This window comes from Silurus meridionalis, chromosome 4, assembly GCF_014805685.1.
Source record: "Silurus meridionalis isolate SWU-2019-XX chromosome 4, ASM1480568v1, whole genome shotgun sequence".
NCBI classification, from domain to species: Eukaryota; Metazoa; Chordata; class Actinopteri; order Siluriformes; family Siluridae; genus Silurus; species Silurus meridionalis.
In genome coordinates this window covers 27170531-27190976 of record NC_060887.1, presented here as the reverse complement: position 1 = coordinate 27190976, position 20446 = coordinate 27170531, and the positions used below count along the sequence as shown (strand labels likewise).

Here is a 20446-nt window from a genome sequence, read left to right as displayed (position 1 = left end):
CAATATTTAAATATAATAAAGCTGACGAATGACCGGTTCTCGCGCATGCGCACTCGCGCCCTTTATTAAGGTTGGCGCCGGCGCCAGCTGATGTCTGTTCATTTCTGCTGCAGCTGGTGAGTAGACGCTTCTCTTACACCGATATATTTCTGTTTATTCGATTTTATTTTAAATAAGTTTGTGTATAGTACCTGTAAGTACATCAGGAATGTTTAGACTTTGTTTTTTGCGATGGATTTTTATTTATTTTTCTTGTTAGCAAAGTAATAGTAAGCTAACCTGGGGTCCTGGAACTGCTGCTAGTTAGACAAGCTGTCTTATAAACGATATTGGGTGGTTTTCTTGTGTATATTTACAGTAGGTTTAAGGATGTACGGTAAATGGGCTTTTAGACGTGGACACATTGAGTTAAAGAGTAGTCCCGCCAGTCTAAAACATTGGGTCGAATGTTAGCTCCTTGGCTAATCTCTTGTTCGGGTTTGGGACGAGGGAAGACAAAAATATCGAGGGATATCAAATCGATTCCTGCACGATACTTAATATATATGGTGTGTATTGATCGATTATGGTAGGTGCTCGATTTTAAAGCCTAAATTCACGCTTTTTGTCTGGGTTTTGTTCGAGGCGGTTTGTCCTCCCGCTTCTTAATTTGGCGGGGAGTCGACTTTCACAACCTCACCCGGGCAAAGAAAACTAGTTCTGTACGGGAGATTATAACCTCATATTTGCATGTTGCATGAAAATAAGTAGTCGATAGACACTTTATATTGGGGATTTGTGTTTTTTCCATATTATTCTTTTAAAAAGGTCATTAGGTGTTGGTTTTGTTGGCTTGTGCTCCCCCCCAGCTAGCAGCAGTTTGGCCTGTTTTGGGTTTCTGCTTTATCTTCTTTATCTGAAACGTTTAATCTCGAAATAAACATGTTTTTGCATCCAGGATTTTTACAAACCTTATATTTTGCCATTGTTTTAACTTTCAGGTGTTGGAACTATTTTGCCCTTTGGAAAAATGTCAAGACGCAGGTGAGAAACCAGTCTGGTATAAACTTGTTGAACTACATATTAGCAGGGAAAATGTGACCATATGGACAGATGTTAACTAATTTGTTTATTAATTAATTTATTTTTATGTCCAGTTGCCGTAACACACTTCAAGAACGAGATGCAAACACAGCTGACCAAAATAGATGTTCAAGGAAGAGAAAAGCTGAGGTAAGGGGATATCTTTCTCTAATAGTTTATTTGATTGTATGTATTTTATGATGATGATTATAGGGCCCTGCGTGGTTTACAGCAATCCCTGACATTGTGCTGTTCTCTGTGGTGTTAACAGTGCAAAAGAAAAACGCCAGCATCCAAGAAACAAAGTTATGAAATTCAGGTGAGGCATGTTTCCAAGCTTGCTTTCAAATGCACTGGAGTAACTCTGAGGCACAATTAAATAAATAACCGGTCGGTTTTATTCGTGTGGGGCCTTTTTTTATTTTTATTTTGTATTTTTTTTTCCTTATATAATCCAGTATTCACTGTACATATTGTGGCTCCTATGTGTGGTTGTTGCTATTTTAATTGTATACGTGATGACGCAGCAGCTGGTCAGCGTCACGGTTAGCCCCTCCCCCTTTGTCCCGCCTCCTCCCGCCAAATTGAGCTTTGTTCAGCTGGCCTCAGGGCTTTTGTTCCTCACTTATCCCTTTAGCCTGTGTGTGTTCATGGATCTCTTCTACATATATTCTGTGTGTGTATGCATTTCTTTATTTTTGGGGTGGTGGTGATTTCTATATACAATGTGTGTGTATGTATATGAATGAGAGATGTAGTAAGTTTGAGTACTATTAAAATTAATTATCTCTTGCCTAAAGTTTGAAGAGAGTTTGACATTTTTATTTTTGTGAGTAATATATAAAATGTATTCTCTTGTAGAACCGGTGGGAAGAAGGAGATGTTAGCCCATGCGTCCTTGTCGAGACTCCTCACAAGGAGCTTGAAGAGACTAGTAACTTGTCTGGTTTTAAACGCTTCCGGTTCAAGAATCTTTTCATCAAGCCCTCACCACTGCCTTGTCTGAGGTAGGGACATGACTTTTAGATATCTTTAATGTGATATTGTAATGGATTTTTACAATATGTAATGGTTTAAAAAGTTCTGAGCCATTGTATTGCATTAAACGTCTACAAATCTATTGGTTTCAGACTGACTTTACATAATGTGATTAAAAGAAAAATATTTGATTTCTGTTGTATTTATTTTAACACAGTGTTAATAAAGAACTCTTTATTGTGTATTCAGCCATTTTGTTTCTCACATGTTGGTGTGTTTTTAACAGCTGGGCCAGCTCGGATGATGTGTGGATTAAGATGCTGAATAAAGAACTGAAGTATATCCATGATAAAACCTTCATGCAGCAGCACCCCAGCCTGCAGCCAAAAATGAGAGCCATTCTCCTTGACTGGCTTTTAGAGGTTTGTGATTTACACTTGTATGCCTGGACTTGTATTTACAAAGGCACAGCTGCTTAGTGCACATTAAGTTGTGATTTAATGCATATCTGCATCTCTTTAGGTGAGTGAGGTGTATACGCTTCACCGTGAGACCTTTTACCTTGCTCAAGACTTTTTTGATCGCTTCATGCTGACCCAGGTAGCCATTGGAAAGAACCAGTTGCAACTCATTGGCATTACTTCTCTATTCATTGCATCTAAACTGGAGGTAAGATGATTAGTCTGGTTGCCTTTCTGATGCTATTTGTATAAATGTAGAAAAATGTAACCTGTTCTCTCTATGTGATTACAGGAAATCTACCCACCAAAGCTTCAAGAGTTTGCTTATGTCACAGATGGTGCCTTGTGATGAAGATGAAATCCTTGAAATGGAGCTGCTCATGCTAAAGGCTTTAAATTGGCATCTCTGTCCGGAAACTCCCATCTCTTGGTTAAAGCTTTATGCTCAAGTAGGCTCTCTGAAGGAAGGACCAAATTTTCTTGTGCCTCAGTTTTCTCAGGAAATCTATATACAAATGACGCAGGTATGCGTGTGTGTGTTTCGGGATGGTGATCTTTGTCTTACAGGTTTCTCTAAGTATAATCACAGTAATGTAACATGATTTAAATTCTTTCTTTACAGTTGCTGGACCTTTGTATTCTGGACATTAACTCATTAGACTATCAGTATGGTGTGCTGGCTGCTGCTGCATTTTGTCACTTTACCTCAATTGAAACTGTGCAGAAAGTATCTGGTAAGATGGAGTCCCACCCCACCTTTTGATTTAAATTATTTTTTTTTCCCTTTTTTTCAAAATGGCATCTTATTTACCTTATTTATCTTATTTATATATAGCTTAATTTTGTACAGTTTGAGCATAGGGACTTGAACATGTTCTTTCCCCTATTTAACTGGTTTATTTCCCAGTTAGATCAGTTTAGCAGTGTTCGACACTTTCTATTGTTTGTGTAAATTATTGTAGGTTAAATGCATATTATAGCTTTTAGGGGAAAGGAGGCCTGATAACACCACCCTGATGATCCTTTAGTTAATTTCTGGATTGCATAAAGTAATCCCAGATTATAACGAAGTTTCGTCTGTTTTTTGCATTAGGTCTGACATGGGACAGTATATCCAGCTGTGTACGCTGGATGGCCCCCTTTGCTAGCACTGTAAATGAATATGGCCAGCCGAAACTGAAGGATTTCAAAAAGGTTGCAGCAGAGGACCGGCACAACATCCAAACTCATGTGGATTATCTGTCCATGTTGGTGAGTATTGTTGACTCATCTTTTTCTGTTTTCTCTTCTGCCACATATCTGAAGTTGTAAACATGCCTCCTGTGTTTTTTAGAATGATGCTCAGCAGCGACAGCAGGAGAACCTGAACCGATTGTCTCCAGTGGCAGTCGGCGGTTTGCTGACTCCGCCCAAAAGCACAGAAAAGCCCAGTAATGTGTGAAAGGCTCAAGAACAAGCTGCTGTTTCTGATCCATACCACCTGGCAGTCAACATAAGCATGCCTTTCTCCTTGTGTGCAATGTATTTTTGGACCCACATGCAGTTTCAACAGTTCTAGAACTGAGCTTGTAGAACAGTGTTGAGCATTACAGGAAGGGGCAAGATACTGTGTTTTTATTTAAATAACAATGGTCATGACCTCACAGGATGGTGTTTACCTTGAAGCCGTGAAGTGTGCCTTTCAAAGACTGAACAGGAAAATTGTTTACAAGTATTTTAAGGCCTAAACAGAAGTTTAGGACTTATTTTTCAAGCATACTGAGAGCAATGCAGAGTTGTAGATGATATTGCTCATGTTTGTCTTGTGGGGTTTTTTTTTTTTTTTTTTTTTTAAAGCTGTGTAAGTGTGTGAATATTCATGGACTAAACTATGTTGCCATAGGATTTCTAGTCAGTGCTGCTCTAAACCTCTGGTCATTGTGAAGCTGAACTGCAGCATGGAGTCATGGATGCTGGTGTGTGGATGAGTCGAGTCGTTCTCCCACATACATTGTTTTGAATTTTAATTCTTACAAACATGTTTCTTGCTTTTATTTCACTCTGAAAGAAGTTTTGATTTTTAGAATTGCAAAAGTATTTTGCATATTTATGATGCTACCTTTTTATTTTAAATGTATTGAATTTTCATAATGCTATGAATTTCCTTTCATTTTATTGCCAAAGGCAAATATTTAATTCAGTGGGTGCTTATTTATGAAATATTGTAAGATGCAGTATTCTACTGGACCTTACTTTTGTAGCATAACTTGATTTATAATTTCTTTAACTCTCAGAATTGGGAGCCAAAAGCCGTGCCTGTAAAGTAGATGGTGTAAAACTGTATATAAGAGAATGTGTACATATGGTTGTCTTGACATAATTTCCCTGCCTTAGTTATTAAAAAATTAATTGAAACTTACTGGTTTTGTTTTGAATTACTACTGGAACATGCTGAATTGAGGACTTTGTAAACAAGTGTGAGAATAAGGTTGTATTTGATCAGATATTTGGAATTAAATCACTCCTAGAACATGGTGTAATACCAGGCTTTAACTGAAGCAGTGTTTTTGGTAATTAAAATGGCCTCTTTAACATTCCACACTGCTTCAGTTAAAGCCTGGTATTGCATCATGTTCAATGAGGGACTTTAATTGGAGATTGAATATTGCATAAAATTAGTGTTAAAATTAAGTTTCATTGTTTGCATTTAATTGTTTGCCTTGATGCCATCGGTTTGTTGTGCTGTTCTTATTTTTCTACAATTCCTTAATTAAATTTTAATTTATAAATTCAAACTTCCACCTTTAGACTATAAAGCATGTTTGCGTTTTTTTTTTAGTTTACACCACATGAGAAATCTGAGGGATCATAAGGTGCTTAAATCCAGTTAATGTTGCACTTGTAATTCGCACGTGTTGGACCCCCATCTTGGAGCTGTTCTCCAGACAGCTGGCTGGTGTAGAAGCCATTAGGCTCCTTTCCTTACAAAGCCACTGTTGTGTGAGTCATTGTGTAGTTCAGAGACCTCAGATGGCTTCAGCTACCCTAAAACACCCCCTAACACACACAGCAGAAGCAATCAGCCTCACAAAGAGGTGTTGCCCCCACCCAAGTGTGGCACATTTCTTTTTTGAATGAAAAAAAGAGATTTTATAATGCTTCAAGAAAAGCTTTATTTAATAAAACATATTGCAAAAAGGAGGTACTTGACATTAAATTTCTAGAAAATATACATATTTACACACGGTCAGTGTTTAAAAGTATGCAGTATAATGGACACTATAATGGTTGAGAATGGGACCAAGCGGAATGTTGGTGCATGTGCTGGCGTTCTCACACTTGTAGTCTCATTTGCATTAAATGCCGTTAAGTTGTGAAACAGATCCAGATCCAATTCAATTCTATAAACGTCATCATGGAAACAGGAGCAGTCCACAGTACCGAACTTGGGCAGGACGATGAGGTTGAAAACAATCGGTTAATGAAACAATTGACACCGAATAACACCATTTAAAGGTAACATTGTGTCTTCAGATTTATTGTTCATACAAAATAGAAAGTTTTCAGACAGGTTCTTCCAAATAGCAAAAAAATAGAACTATATTAATTTAAAGCATTGAAAAGGTTAAAACACGGACAGATTTTAGTGATTGTGTTTTTCGCTTTTTAAAATCCACCCAAAATACCGCAGCCTGCACACTGATGCAAATTTGCCAGGAACACAGAGTTGTTTTTTGTTTATTCGTTTTTCTTCCAGATCAGTCTGAAGTGTATGGATTAATGCTTCATACAGCATTCTTTGTATGAAAAAAAAATTCACATCTATGACAGGATTTGTATGATACATTGAAAGAGTTTATTAACTGCATCATTAATTAATTCTGACATTCATTCATCAGTAAGTGCTTTTGACTGGTCAGGGTAGAGGGAGATTCAGAGTGAATCCTGTGGATAATGGACGAGAGGCGGAGGCACACTCTGGAGGACTCCACCGACACACTCATTCACACCTAGGGGCAAATTTAGAGTAGTCATTTAACCCACTGTCATGTTTTGAGAGGTGGGAGAGATCAGAACCCCCAGACGAAGAACATGTGGAACTCCATAAAAAAAGAAGGACACCACATGAGCTGGGGATTGAACTGGGGAGCTTTGAGGCAGTAATGTGCCACTATGCCACCTGGAGCACTCAATAACCTGCAGGTGTGTAATGGAAGTGTGTTTGTTTTTTGTCATCATAGACGTGAAATAGAAACACAGCTCTGTAGTATCCTGACAGAAAATGCTTTTCAGTGTAAAAAATAGCTATACTGTGGCTTTGTTCCCTCTGTAAATCATCTGTCCAGGAGAAAATAAATACAGCACTAACAGTTCACACTGAGTAAACTCAATAAATAAAGCATGCCTGCTATCCAGTCTCAAGGCTTTTCTTCCTCCTAAAGCTTTTCTGGTAGTCCAGCAAGAGAAAAGATTCAATCCATGTAACATGTGGTTGCTTGAATAACACACAAACACTGTAAACTGTGGTTTTACTGGCTTTAACTGAGTGTAGCTCACAGCTCCTGCCCTCGGTGTGGCTGTTACTCTATATGCACCACATCTGTGTTTGCAAAGCCCACTTCAGGCCTTCGATACAACTCCTTAAGGGCCTCAAATTTGGGCCCCCAGTGTCGCAGAGAATCGTAACTGAAGTCTTCCTCTGGGATGGCTGAGCTTAGAGAGCTGAGGCTGCCTGTGTTTGAACCTGCGCCTTCGACGCAGTATACATGGTAAGTGTCCATGGGAAAAGCCAAGAGGTCATTATCAGCCTCCCAGATGATGCGCTCCACATAGTTTTTAAAGTCCATGGCGCAATGGGCTGCAGTGCTGGGGTTGTGGTGGTGGGTGGGCTGGACTACGCTGGCGTGCACCTCTTCCTGAGAGCCCTGGGATGACTTGATAAGGGGCGCTGTGGTGCATGAGGAGGACTGAGACAAGCTGGAGCAGAATGGCCTCTTCAGCTCGCTGATGTCGTAGGCATTCTGGGAAATTAAAAAAAAAGTAGCATGGGGAAAAGTGAGAAGGAGGAAATTGGCAATAGTAGAGAACCCGAAAGACCAGCCTAGTAGGCAAGCATAAAATAGTTTCATTTTGTGATACATGCTAAACACAAAAACAAGAAGGGGAGCCAAAAATCCAGCCATGTTACACCTTACACACTTGTAGCCTGTAGTTTTAAAGTAGATTTATTCATTACTAGAGACTCAAAGCACTTCTGTACGTCGCTCTGGATAAGGGCGTCTGCTAAATGCCGCAAATGTAAATGTAAATGCTCAGATTTTTGTGATTACTGAAGTTTATTTACTGTTTTTATTTATTATATTTTATGAGTATGTTTTCAGCCATAACTATCCCTCAGACAATTTTTTTTCTTTTAAATGCAAAACCAAACGAATAACAAAATTCTAAATAACAACATTTTTACAATTTGGAACAAATGTTCCCTAAAAACCCCAATATCTGGATCCACTCAGGCCAAATGTAATATTATGTCAATGACACCTCCTTATGCTCTGGGCATTGTTTTTTATTGAACGCAGATGCTTGTGTTCAAAGAAGTTTGTATTATTCATAAATGTTTATGCTGCATACCTCACACAGCTGTGCTGTTTCATTCATATACATTTTTTATAAATTTAAACTCATCAATCACTGTTTATATGTTGCCCCACTTCACGATAGAATATACTCACACTGACAAAACTGACACTATGCTGCCATCTTGTGGAAAAAGTTGCAAACAGGCCTTCAGCCTTGAATTAGACATATCAGTATATGGTTGCTGCCAGTGCTTTGAGACCAATGTACCTGGTCCTGCTCTCCTCCGCCTTCCTCGTTGTAGTTAAGGATGTTCTCCCGGATGTCCTCCCAGCTCTCATGCTCAGCAGGAATGTGGTACACACCACGTTTCCGGAATTTATTCTCACTGCCCTTCTGGTTCCACACAGTCACTGCCACCAGCACAGCTACAGCAAGCAAGAGCAGAGTGTTAAAATACATGTGGGAAAAACATAAAGTAATAAAACAAAAGGATAAAAAAAGAATGTAATTGCCTTTAATGTCATGTTTATCACAGAAACTAGTGTCACAATTGGATGGTATGCGTTTAAATACACTATATAGACAGAGGTTTGTGGACACCTAAACATAAGATATGCTTTTTGAAATCTCCATTCCACATTAGAGCCCTATCTAAGGTTATAATAACCCTCATTCTTCAGAAAGATTTACTAGATAACTGCTCATTCAGGCAGAAGGGTGTTAGTAAAGGCAGGTAGTGATGTAGGATGAGGAGGCCTGTGGTGCTGTTAGCATTCACATTCATTTCAAAAGTGTTCAATAAAGATGAAGTCAGAGCTCTACAGCAGGCCACTTAAGATCTAGCGCTCCAGCCCAGGTCATGGAGCTCTCTTTGTGCATAGAGGCATTGTCATGCTGATAAACTGGTAAAGGTTTGGGTTTCCTAGTTCAAGTGAAGGAAAAATGTAATGCCACCACATCCAAATACATTGTTTAGAATTCAGAGCTTTAAACTTTTTCCTAATAGTTAGGGGAAGAACCACATACGGCTGGAAAAGTCCCAATACTTTTGTCCCTATGTATATGTATGTATGGGTATAAATGTTTTATTCTCTGTTAATGTCTATGTTCCTCTTACCAATACATTAAAACAAACAATCGTCTGAAATTGTGTTGCGGTAAAATTTAATAAAAAAGAATTAAAAATAAGATGACTTTCTAGCTGTAAAAAAAACTGCCATACATAATTAAATAATGTGTCTACAGTTTTTTTGGTGGTCCCTGGTTGTACAAAAAAAAAAAGACCCTGAATTTAATAGATGTGAAAAATAGCGCCCTCTATTGGCAAACACTGCAATTTCCAATCAACGACGGCAGACCCATTAAAAACAGTGCAGTATACTTGACTTTTTCTTCGTGTGCTTTATTTGACTCTCATTAAAGCCGGAGCAATGGTTCTGTGCGTTTGTATTAACATGATGCCGTTGATTAGGCTGAGAAAAGCGGTAAACAGGAACATGAAGGAAACTGTCAACCCTTCGTATTACTAGTGTAGCTGTACAGCTGTACAGAATGTGTCTATCTGTGCACCAAAGGTATACATTCATTGCAGAAAATACACAGTATAAGAAGTGTACATGCCCAATATCATGCTTTTTAGCTTAAAGATCCCACAAAAATGTAAACGGTTTAGATACAGCCATAAACAGGATAATGTTAGCTTTTAGCTTGTGTTCTTTTCTAAGATCCGCATAAGCATATTATGCATATATTACTGTGCTTTATAGGTTAGTTTTTCCCCCTAAAAAACATTCAGAACAAATAAAATTGAATTCTCCTAACTTGAATACATCTTTGACCACACAATACGTTACATTATTTCATGTCACGTGTCTAAAGTTCATGAAACTGGGTTGAATCTGTTGGTGTAATGTAGATATTTTGCAGCTTCGTTTGGATTTAATTGTAACATGAAATGTTTTCTTATTTCATAATTGGGAATCTTGATGATAAATCATTTGAGGTGCTTATGATATTGATTTATACACATAGACCTAACCTAGTAATCAGTCACTGATGTTCAAGTATATGGTTATTACCTTATGGCAATGAATTATTGATCTGCTTATTATACGTTACATTTTAGTCACATTTTTAATTTATAAAGAATGCCTCTCTGGGCCTAGCCTCCAAAGTACTTTACCTTTTCCCCCTTGCTTTTAAACTAAACAGGATAAAGAACATTTAAAACAGTACTTATAAATATATTTATTTATTTTATATAATTATAAATATATAAATATTAAATAGATATAATGATCAATCTAAATATTTGTTCTGCATTTCTAGGTGTGAATGAGACTGAAGTTTGGAATAATGTGGTATTTACCGAAAAATACAAGCAGGCACATGCTTATGGCAAGGATGGAGCTGGGACTGAGTGCGGCCAGGTTTGATGTTTTAACTTGGCTGATTTCACACCACTGGCCCCGGAAGCCCTCTGGGCAGCGACACTGGTAGCTCTTGGTGGAATGGGCGAGGCAGGTACCACCGTTACGGCAAGTGGAGGAACCACAAGGTGATATGGCACAACTCACCAACCCTGTGTGTTCATCCACCACAGCCAACTGTCCCACTGGACACCTGCATGGACAGAAGACAGCCATATAGAGAATATTGTTCATACTATATATACCTAATAGATATTTTTGAAGAAACACAAATCCCCTTGCCATATTTGGTGTGTGTATAAGAACTGAATGTGTATGGAAAATATGAGATTATTAAAGATATAGATTCTTTTTTTATTTATTTTTTTTATTTAAACTTACTCTTTGTTCAAAATACCCTTCTAAAAACATCTGTAGTGTAAATAGGATTTTTAAGTTAATCCATGAAATTATAGACAAGCCATTCAGATCATGATTCAACGTTCAGTACAAAATTTAAACCTCCCATTTTGACTAAAAGGTTGGATTTACATTGTGGGGCATGCTTGATCAATTAGTTTCTGCATTGTAAGTGGTAGTTCTACCTGCACTCGTGTTTCCTCCACAGATCCACGCAGTACAGTGGGGTCTGGCATGGTTTTGCACGACATGCATCCGAGTGGCATCCTGCCTGAACTCCCCGCCACTCTAACACTGTTACAAATTCACTGCTCTGACCATCCAGGGGCAGAGAGTGACCGTTCAGCCTTATATCCTGCATACAGCCTACAGAGCAACACACACACACACACACACACACACACACACACACACACGCACACGCACACGCACACGCACACACATACACCAAAAAAGCATTAAACATTGGCAGTTCAGTCATACCAAACACACAAACACAGCTGGTTGTCCCCAGAGAAAAAAGTGCTAAAACTAGAAAAGAAAAGAAAGGAATTCAGATATGCAAAAGCAACGACATGTGATGTCAAATTTCACTTCTCAACAAATAACTCTTCCTTATTTCATAGTTTCCACTGTAAAGTAAAATATGTACCCATGCTGAATATTTTTTCTCTTGCTGAGGAACTGAGATGCACAAGAGGAACTAGATATTGTACAGAAAATTATTTAAATGTAATCATTCTGATAAAATCTCTGGCAATAATCACATGTAGAGGTTCTTTTGCTTTTTAAATGTGTTATTTATTGTGCTGATTTAGTTTTTGCACATGCAAAATTGGCACAGAAAAAATAATTCTTGATCCATGTAAAAGATGTGCTGCATAGTGCAGCTGAGTCCCAAATGGCTTCCTATTCACTTAAATTTGTTTTAAATTTACGTTAAATAAAGTATAACATAATGCTGCAGTATACTGTACCTTTGTAGCATGTTACATTTACATTTATGGTATTTGGCAGAAGCCCTTATCCAGAGCGAGGGATTTAAACTTGTGACCTTCGGATCCTTTATCGGATGCTTTACCCACCGAGTTACCACCTCCCTGATAACGTGTTATTTACCAAAAAATACAAGCAGGCACATGCTTATAACAAGGATGGAGCCGGGGCTGAGTGCAGCCAGGTTTGATGTACGTGGCTGTTTTATCCCAGCATCCCAGAATGTATTTTCTGATTCACCCACAACTCATCAGATACTTTCTTTTTATTAATATTAAAGTATTGCTACACGTGACTATGTATGAGCTGCTTGCTGCCTTTAACCAAGCTTGTTGTGTCCTGTTTATACAGTTCAAACTAGACAAAGTGAAGTGGAAGAAAAAACTAAGATGCACCTTGAAAGTCTCCCTGTGAGCTGAGTGAGGCATCATTTCCCAGAAGCACGTTGGAGTAATGCACTGCAATCTCTCGTTTATTTCCCAGCACCCCGGTGACCTCTCGTGACCCCCCGCCTTGTTCCAGCTGCAGGTTGAACACGTTGTCATGGCGACTCAAGCTGACCAGGACCCACTGGCCGTGATCCACTCGCTGGCTTCCCAGCTTCAGTGTGTGTTGGCCATCACCCAGGTTGGCACGAACACTGACATAGCCATCTACTATCTGCATAAGCAAGTAGGTGCAGATGTTAAAAGTGCAACAGTGTCAGTGTAGATAAAACCATATCTTGTGACACCAAATTCAAGTTATGGCTAATTACTATACTGATGTTATAATGTGCATTTAAATACCGTTTATTTATAATTTGAAATTTGGGGACGTCACTGCAGGCGGATTTATCCTTATCTGGGTCCCTAAGGACCTGAACTAAAAACTTTGCCTCTTATAAATGGGAGGGAAAATTATTTGAAATGCATTTCCAATAGACCTAGAAATTTCTAGTAAGCCCCTGGGGGTGTATATAATGTGTGTATGTGTGTGTATCCACTCCTTACCTCCAGAATGATGAACTCATCAGAGTCCCGGGAGCTCATGCTGAGCAGAATGCCTGATGAGGATCGTGTTCTGATGAGGAACTGTACATGAGTCTTGCGTGAACTGATTCCTGTTCTCAGCTGGTACCTGAGCATGCTTTCCTTTTCAAAAGACCACTCAGGAAGAGCTATCATACACGCACACACACACACACACACACACACACACACACACACACACACACACACACACACACACACTTTACAAAATGCCAGCAAACTATATAACTTAAAAATATAGAACTGTAAAATCCTTCATGAAATTGAAGCACTTTTTTGGTTTGTTTAAAAATGCAGTTGCTATGACTGTTGTCTTTCCTTCAGTTTTAATACTAATGAAATCACTGTCATGTTATGGTTATATGACACTACAATCTCTTAAGAACTAACCTGGCGAAAGTCAACAGAAATGTCAGATGTCTATTATTTCATTATACAAGGAGGGCCAACTTCATGGACTTTCATTAAAGTGGCATATGCCACATTAAGTAAGCTCTTCGCTTTCATTATTATAATTTTTGGTAAATTGCAGTTACACAATTGAAACAGAATATTTTGTGATTTAGCAGGTAGCCAAATGTATACCAGAGAAGCCTATAATAGTGTCATAAGAGTAACAGCTTAAGTACCACAGTAAAATCACAGTCCGTTTCAAGAGTAAAATGCTCACAAGAAGTCTTATAAAACATGCAGCTATTATTATTCTAAAATTATAAATAATGAAATTGGCATGCTAATAAAACATCATATAAGCTGCTTAAGATGGATATGCAGTACATATGCTTTACAACTGAACTGAATTGTAAAAATAATATTACTTTTAAAGCAGGATATTTAATTCATTACTCATCTGCATTAAAAAGTTTTTTAAAGAATGTATGTTTTCTTAGTAATAAACCTTTAAATAGTCAAATGGATGCAGACTCACCCTTTTCACACTTATGTCCGCTGTATCCAGGGTGGCAGTCACAGCTGAAGGATCCCCACTCCCCAAGGCACTTTCCACGCTGGCCACAGGAGGGCCCTCCCGCCGTCATACACACACCATCAGTCAGACTGCACCCGGGGGCACTGTTCATACTCTCCGCTGCACTGCTCAGGTCATACACCTGATCAAGGACGCACACACACACACACACACACACACACACACACACACACACACACACACACACACACACACACACACACACACACATGTACATAAATGAGTCTGAGTCAGCACAATGGGTGACCTCACTGCTAAGTAATTGTCATTTTCTCCCATCCTGTGACATAAAGGTTAGTCTAATTTTACATTTTTTAATGATTATGATCCATCTTTCCATAGTGCTTTGAGTAGGTGTAAGACGCTGACAAGATTTTCTTATATCAAATATCTCCATCATGAGCCATGACATTATAAAATCGCATTATTAAGTGTCATCTGGCACAAGCAGTCAAACTATACAATTACGGTTCCAATTTTGGCATATTAGTACAGCGTTTCTCTTGAGATCATCACAAATGTCATGCTATGCTACAACCTTCTACACACTTGACAAAAATGTCTGACATGTCAGAAAATAGTCAGTGTGACTCAGACTTGTCACGAGGTGGGAAATAAATCCCTCACCCACATGCTGAAAGAGTGTCAACTCTGTTTGTGAAAACTAATGAAAAAGATAGGTATTTATGAGTAGAGATGAGTGGATCCAATTAAATAGGTGCAGGCGGTGAAGCATTGCTCCTGTTTGATTCTTGAGTTTGATGGATTCAGTTTGCAATTAACTGATCTGCTAAGTTACACAAGAAAGAGCTGTTCCACAAGTTTTTAGAGCCTTTCTTGAAACTGTCATTAACCCACACCAGCATATATTTGACAATATTTTATATATTTGCCATCCCTAATTAAATGTTTGTTTATAAAAGTTCAGAAAATGATAGACATTTTTTGAGTGCCTGTGCCAGCTCTTGCATGATCATAAAATTTTATAAAACACAGTTCTACAAACCTTTGGTTCACAAAATACTAAATAGATGTCTTCTATTTCTTTAAGGTTTTCAGAAAATGCTTAGAGAAACTCCTGCAATGTTCCTACAATACTAACATTTTTCTATAACGTTAGTTTTAACCTAAACAAGAATTGATCAAATAAGTAAAATAATTTTAAGCAAACATTAATTACAGCAGATGCTTTTAGAAGATTACGTCAAAGTTCCAAAAAACATGAAACATGAAGTTTTATAGAACCTGACAATTCCGACACTTTTTTTTCTAATCTACCATTCCAAGTCTAATATCAAGCTCTTGTGCTTCCTCAGAGTCATGTGAAGCAAGTCACCTTGAAGCTAGACAAACATTTTTATGCCGACTTATATAACATTATTGGGCAGCTCAACAGACGCTTACACGCAAACAGATGCCCATGGTGGTCTAGTGTCACTCTTTATTAAACACTTTTCACTTTCATGACCATATTGCTTTTAACAGGACAACATTCACATTTGAACATGAATACGATTTATTTATTCAATATTTAGTCAGCATGTGTGTGACCTAAAGCATGATCTTTATAACTAAAGACAATGGTCATTTAAAGTGTATTGTTTTATAGCTGCTAAGTAAAAAATATATATAAAGATGCCAAAATATACACAGTTACTCATAACATTTACTGCTACAATGACATTACAGGAGTCAACCTGAAAAAATATGCTTTTTTCTTCTTCTTTTGAAGCAGCAGTTAGAACAAATGTGAATGAAAATCGACCAGTGCAAAAGCCAATTTACTGAGTGAAAAAGGACATGGGATGTAAAATATAGACACTGCTTAGGGTACAGGTTACCATCATTTTATGCCAACCTTGCCTGGCCCATAAAAATAAATGGATGGAACTCTGATCTTTTTTAGTAAAAAAGTGATGCTCCTTATTATTCAGTAATGGCCAGTAATGGCACTAGACCTCTGTCACATTGTTTCTTCTAAATTGTTTAAAATGTTCTCCTATTTTCTGCCAGATTTCTATAATCTAGTATATTGAGAGCTGCTATTATGGCTAGAATGCATAAACAATACAGAGATACCATTAGGGTTGAAAATAAGAATAATCTTAATACCTGAGTGTCGACCACCAGGTTTCTGATGCAGCCCACAAACCCTTTATAGTGCATGTGTGTGTGACGCAGTGGATATGTGTCCTTCACTCCTCCTAGCTGTAGAGGCTGATTCACATTCAGGAATCTACAAAGAGAACAATACAGTAACACAGCTTACATCTTTCAGACTGCAATAAATTACACACTAATGACACTCAGATAAAACTATATATTTACACATATAGTTTATATTCGTGTGTGTGTGCATGTGTGTGTGTGTGTTTTTTTTGGGGGGGGGAAGAGAGAGAGAGAGAGAGAGAGAGAGAGAGAGAGAGAGAGAGAGAGAGAGAGAGAGAGAGAGAGAGATCCCTTTATTTTACCTCTCAGTGCCTGGAGTGTGTGCAGACACCTTGCACATTGACTGGTCTGTCTCAAACATATCCACTCCCAAACCCTCCACCTCATTCACCACAGCTCCAAAACAATGGTCCACAATCAAGTGAACTTCCTGTAAGTTATATTTATACACTCAGTAAATATAGAGTGCACACGTAATTGTATTATACATATTGTGTTATATATCGTGTTATATTATAAATATTGTGGGTAACTGACACTTCAATGATTAAACTGCAGTAAAGTAACTGTAAATATGTGATATGTCATTTACCACTCTTTCATCTTACCCTGCTAAATACCCTGCTTAGTCTGACCAGCTCCAAAACTCCCTGGCTGTAGAGTAAACCATTACTACCCACTACTTAGATATTTTTATTAGTTGTGTAAACGGATAAAAATGTGATTTTTTTTTAAAACAACATGTGTGTGATGCTGCACTAGTATTTGCAATTTAGCCAATACCTGACCAAGCCAAAATAGATTTTTCAGAAGGTTTCCCATATTGGGTTGTATACAGACTTTGAGACCTTGGTTTAGCACAGAATGTTTTCTCTGTGAGCTTTTGGCAAAAAACATCTCTAGCTTCTGGTCCTACCTTTCCATCGCTAATGATGTCGAGGTGATGCCAGCGGCGGTCAGACAAAGAGGTGTGTGCAGGAAGCTGCAATGTGACAGTGCCGGAGCCGTGATTAACACTCAACACTGGGACACCTTTCTTCAGCTCTAAAAAGACACAGAGATGACATGTCAGAAAGAAAGATGGAGACCAGATGATGAGACACTGTTGGCTTCTAGGAATCCTGAGCTCAGGAACTTTGATTAAGTAAATCAATCTATCACTTTTGAGTGTGTTAATGTCTTGACCATGCCTCTCTACTTTCAATTCTTAATGCATTCTCTTATATGCTTCGACAGTGATGCTATTTTAAATTTTCCCCAGTCTAATTTATCAAGTACTGACAGCACATTGAGTCCTGTAGCATTTAGGTTTGTGCCAAAAAATGCTTCAGTGCAATCAACTTGTGGTCAAGTTAGATTTTTTTCCCTCCAATCAGGAGAGCACAAGGCCTGCTCGATAACTAAGTGCCTATAGGCACACAAAGCATATTGACGATCTAAGCTTTTTAAAGGCGTGTTCAGGTTATCCTCTTGAGTTATATGAGGTCAGGACAGAACATATATAGGACAGCATGTGTGCAAAGTCTGACCTTTATTAGAGACTCTCGCCTCTGATCCTATTTGTCCTTACAGTGCTGACCACAGACATTTCCATTCAGATCAATTCATCAATTCATCATCATCTATTGACTGTATTTCCCACAGCTAATTGTTAAAGGAAAATTTATTTCGCATGACCAGTGTAGAAAATCATGACAACATTGACTATTATGACATGTTTTTCATTATTAAGATATTACAACTTGCTGGTTGTTCTGTACAACCAGAAATAAAACAATGCAATGGCCAAGCTAAATAAATACAACATTTGGCTTTTGGGTAATGTACCAAGTGCAATGAAGTCCCCATTGTCTCCGGGCTGGAGGACACCAAGGGGGCCATTGTACAGCAGTAGGCCATCAGCTGATTCTGTGATGAACTCCAAAGAGATGTGGCTCTTAAAGCAAGGCTTTATGGGAGGGAACCATGCATAGCCATCTCCAAGGAATGTGTGCTTAGTTTGCTGGCACTCTGGCCCATCAAACAAGGGTGGACACTGACACCTAGGAGCGGCATAGATTGCAAAATCAAAAAAGATTTACTATTTGCATAGAATAGGAATACAGTTTCACAGTATTTCATGTTTAACTAATAATGTTAAAAAAACAGAAGACCCTAATCACAATTATGAAGCACTATCATAAAATATTTAACAAAAAATATTAATTAAATAACTTGAACCATTTAGTCAGCTTTTATAAAAGAACACTGTGATATAACATTACAACAATACATTCTATTTTTCACCACATTTGATGAGATATTACCTGTAGCCTATGCCTGTATCCACACAAGTGCCTCCATTAAGGCAGGGGTTGTGAGTGTAAGAGGAGCAGGACACGTGCTTGCTCTCCCTGGCTAAGCAGCCACACAAAGCTGTGACTGTGGCTGAGACAGAAACCAGGGAAGTGTTCCCATCGTTCAGAACTGAAGGAGTGTCACTAAATGTCACCCTGCTGGAACAGCCACCTGCTGGACCGCAGTCTGCATAGGCACACTCATCCACCCCCACCTGCAGAATGCTCACACCCAGGGTTGACTCCAACTAAATCAGATGACGAAACAGATTGCAGATTACCAGTGGTGGGCCATCAGGGCCAGCAAAGCCTTCTCTGCTGGTCTAAACATTATTAGATACACTGAACTACATTTCGTTTATTTAGTTCATTTAGTTTTGTTTTTGCATTTGTTATTTTGTTTTCAGATTGGTTAATGTGTTTTGCACTTCTCGGCCACCGTACGTTTTTGTATAGTATTGATAGTTTCTATAATTGTGTTGTAATAGTGGTGGTATTAAAAGGTGGATTAAGTCGGGTAAGTCCCCACTGAAGGCCAAGGTACCAAATGCACGGCCCGCCACTGTAGATTACAATAGATCCTATGTAATAGTTATTATTCCGCTAAAGGAACTAATAAAGCCTATAATATAACATTGGGTGTACTAAACTGGCAGCCTGGATATAAACCCAGCTGCTCACACGTGGAAATAAAATGTAATAAATTCATGTCTCCAGACATTCAACATTCCATGTGTAGTACTAATAAAGTAATCGCTAATGGTTAAGCTAAAAAGTTAAAACCATATTAGTTGCTTATCCCAATCTTTTGTAGGCAAGTATAAAAGACCATACATAAAAAAGAGAATTGAAATTTTCAAATGCAGTATTTATACTGGCTGTGTGTGACAAGGGACATAGCACGGCATCGCATTCTTCTGATATATATATGGCGACATAAAGCTAATGACACTGCAGTCTGTACTCTGGCACACATACTGTATATGAAGGTGTATGAAGGTGCCTTATAAGCTTTGTGTGTGTGTCTAAGAGAGAAAGACTGGCTGAAATCCATGTTCAAGGGCAATATGTCACATTCATTACAAGCCTTTGTAAAACTTTCAATGCATTCTCCAGCTCTGGGCATAAACAAAAGTCAGAAGCTTCACATGGCTCCCACTCACACCTGATTTACAGATCCATTAATTCCCTCCCTGTGTATGCCCTTCATTCCCTCCCTTCTTGTCTCACTGGCCACACAATGCTGTATCATACCTTTCAAGGCCTTGAAATATTCATAAATCCTAGTGCATATTGTCACTTCATGTGCAAGTGTAATGTGTTAGGAGCTGTCTGCGCTTATGTGTCTGAGAAATGTAAATACAAACTGTGCATATGTGTGTGTATGTGCATGCCTTTTTGTATGTGATTTTTGCTACCTTGGCCTTGTGCATAGCCACATTGCCGTGCAATTTCTCCGGCTTGTAGTAAGGGGAACCATGGGCAGCGAACCACAGGCTGAGGTGCTGCTGGGTAGAGTGACTGCCGTTGGCCAGGCTAAAGATGTGCACATTATCCAGCTCTGTCTGTAAGACCTCAGAGAGCAGACGCTGAAGACGCTCATACAAACTTTCTTTACCATTAGCGGCCCAGAACAACTTTTCTGCTGTTAAATCTGCATACAATAAAAAGAAACACAGCTGTACATACACTCATGTAAACGTCAAACACACTAAATAAAGATGTGTGTGGCTGTTTTAGTTAGCTAGTAAAACAACAAATTAACAATAATGATGCTTATAACACATGTAAAGTTGCTCTAACTTGGTCTGCAATATTTTTTTATGTTACATTATTGGATGCCCAAATCATCAGGATGAAACTTATTGAACCCAGAAATACTGTTAGACATGAATCTAATTATAATTTTATCCAAAAAGAGCTGACATATTTTCCTGTATTAAGAAAAATCTAAAGCTCTTGGACTTTTTGTTTGAAAAGAAGAATATTTATGCAGAATATGTTTAGGAATTAATTCATCAAGATCTTTGTCCTTTCA

General features: G+C 38.3%; 2 protein-coding genes across 2 annotated transcripts in view; one reads left to right on the top strand and one right to left on the bottom strand.

Annotated features, from left to right (window-relative positions):
• Positions 1 to 40: 40 nt before the first annotated feature.
• Positions 41 to 4899, top strand: ccne2 (cyclin E2). The gene is given in 12 exon segments (XM_046846268.1): positions 41 to 116; positions 981 to 1023; positions 1137 to 1212; positions 1334 to 1381; positions 1924 to 2069; positions 2327 to 2462; positions 2563 to 2709; positions 2794 to 2844; positions 2846 to 3025; positions 3124 to 3235; positions 3595 to 3752; positions 3835 to 4899. Coding segments are annotated over 11 exon segments (1176 nt in total). The 5' UTR covers positions 41 to 116; positions 981 to 1009; the 3' UTR covers positions 3943 to 4899.
• Positions 4900 to 5628: 729 nt separating this feature from the next.
• Positions 5629 to 20446, bottom strand: part of si:dkey-22o22.2 (neural-cadherin) — a 111467-nt gene continuing 96649 nt past the window's right edge. The window contains exons 21-33 of the mRNA XM_046847455.1: positions 19827 to 20062; positions 18379 to 18656; positions 17900 to 18114; positions 16989 to 17116; positions 16375 to 16502; positions 16016 to 16139; positions 13844 to 14024; positions 12877 to 13043; positions 12280 to 12544; positions 11074 to 11254; positions 10429 to 10682; positions 8328 to 8485; positions 5629 to 7501 (exon numbers count right to left, since the gene is read on the bottom strand). Coding sequence (XP_046703411.1) covers positions 7061 to 7501; positions 8328 to 8485; positions 10429 to 10682; positions 11074 to 11254; positions 12280 to 12544; positions 12877 to 13043; positions 13844 to 14024; positions 16016 to 16139; positions 16375 to 16502; positions 16989 to 17116; positions 17900 to 18114; positions 18379 to 18656; positions 19827 to 20062 — 2756 coding nt within the window. The 3' untranslated portion in view covers positions 5629 to 7060. The remainder of the gene's footprint in view (positions 7502 to 8327; positions 8486 to 10428; positions 10683 to 11073; positions 11255 to 12279; positions 12545 to 12876; positions 13044 to 13843; positions 14025 to 16015; positions 16140 to 16374; positions 16503 to 16988; positions 17117 to 17899; positions 18115 to 18378; positions 18657 to 19826; positions 20063 to 20446) is intronic.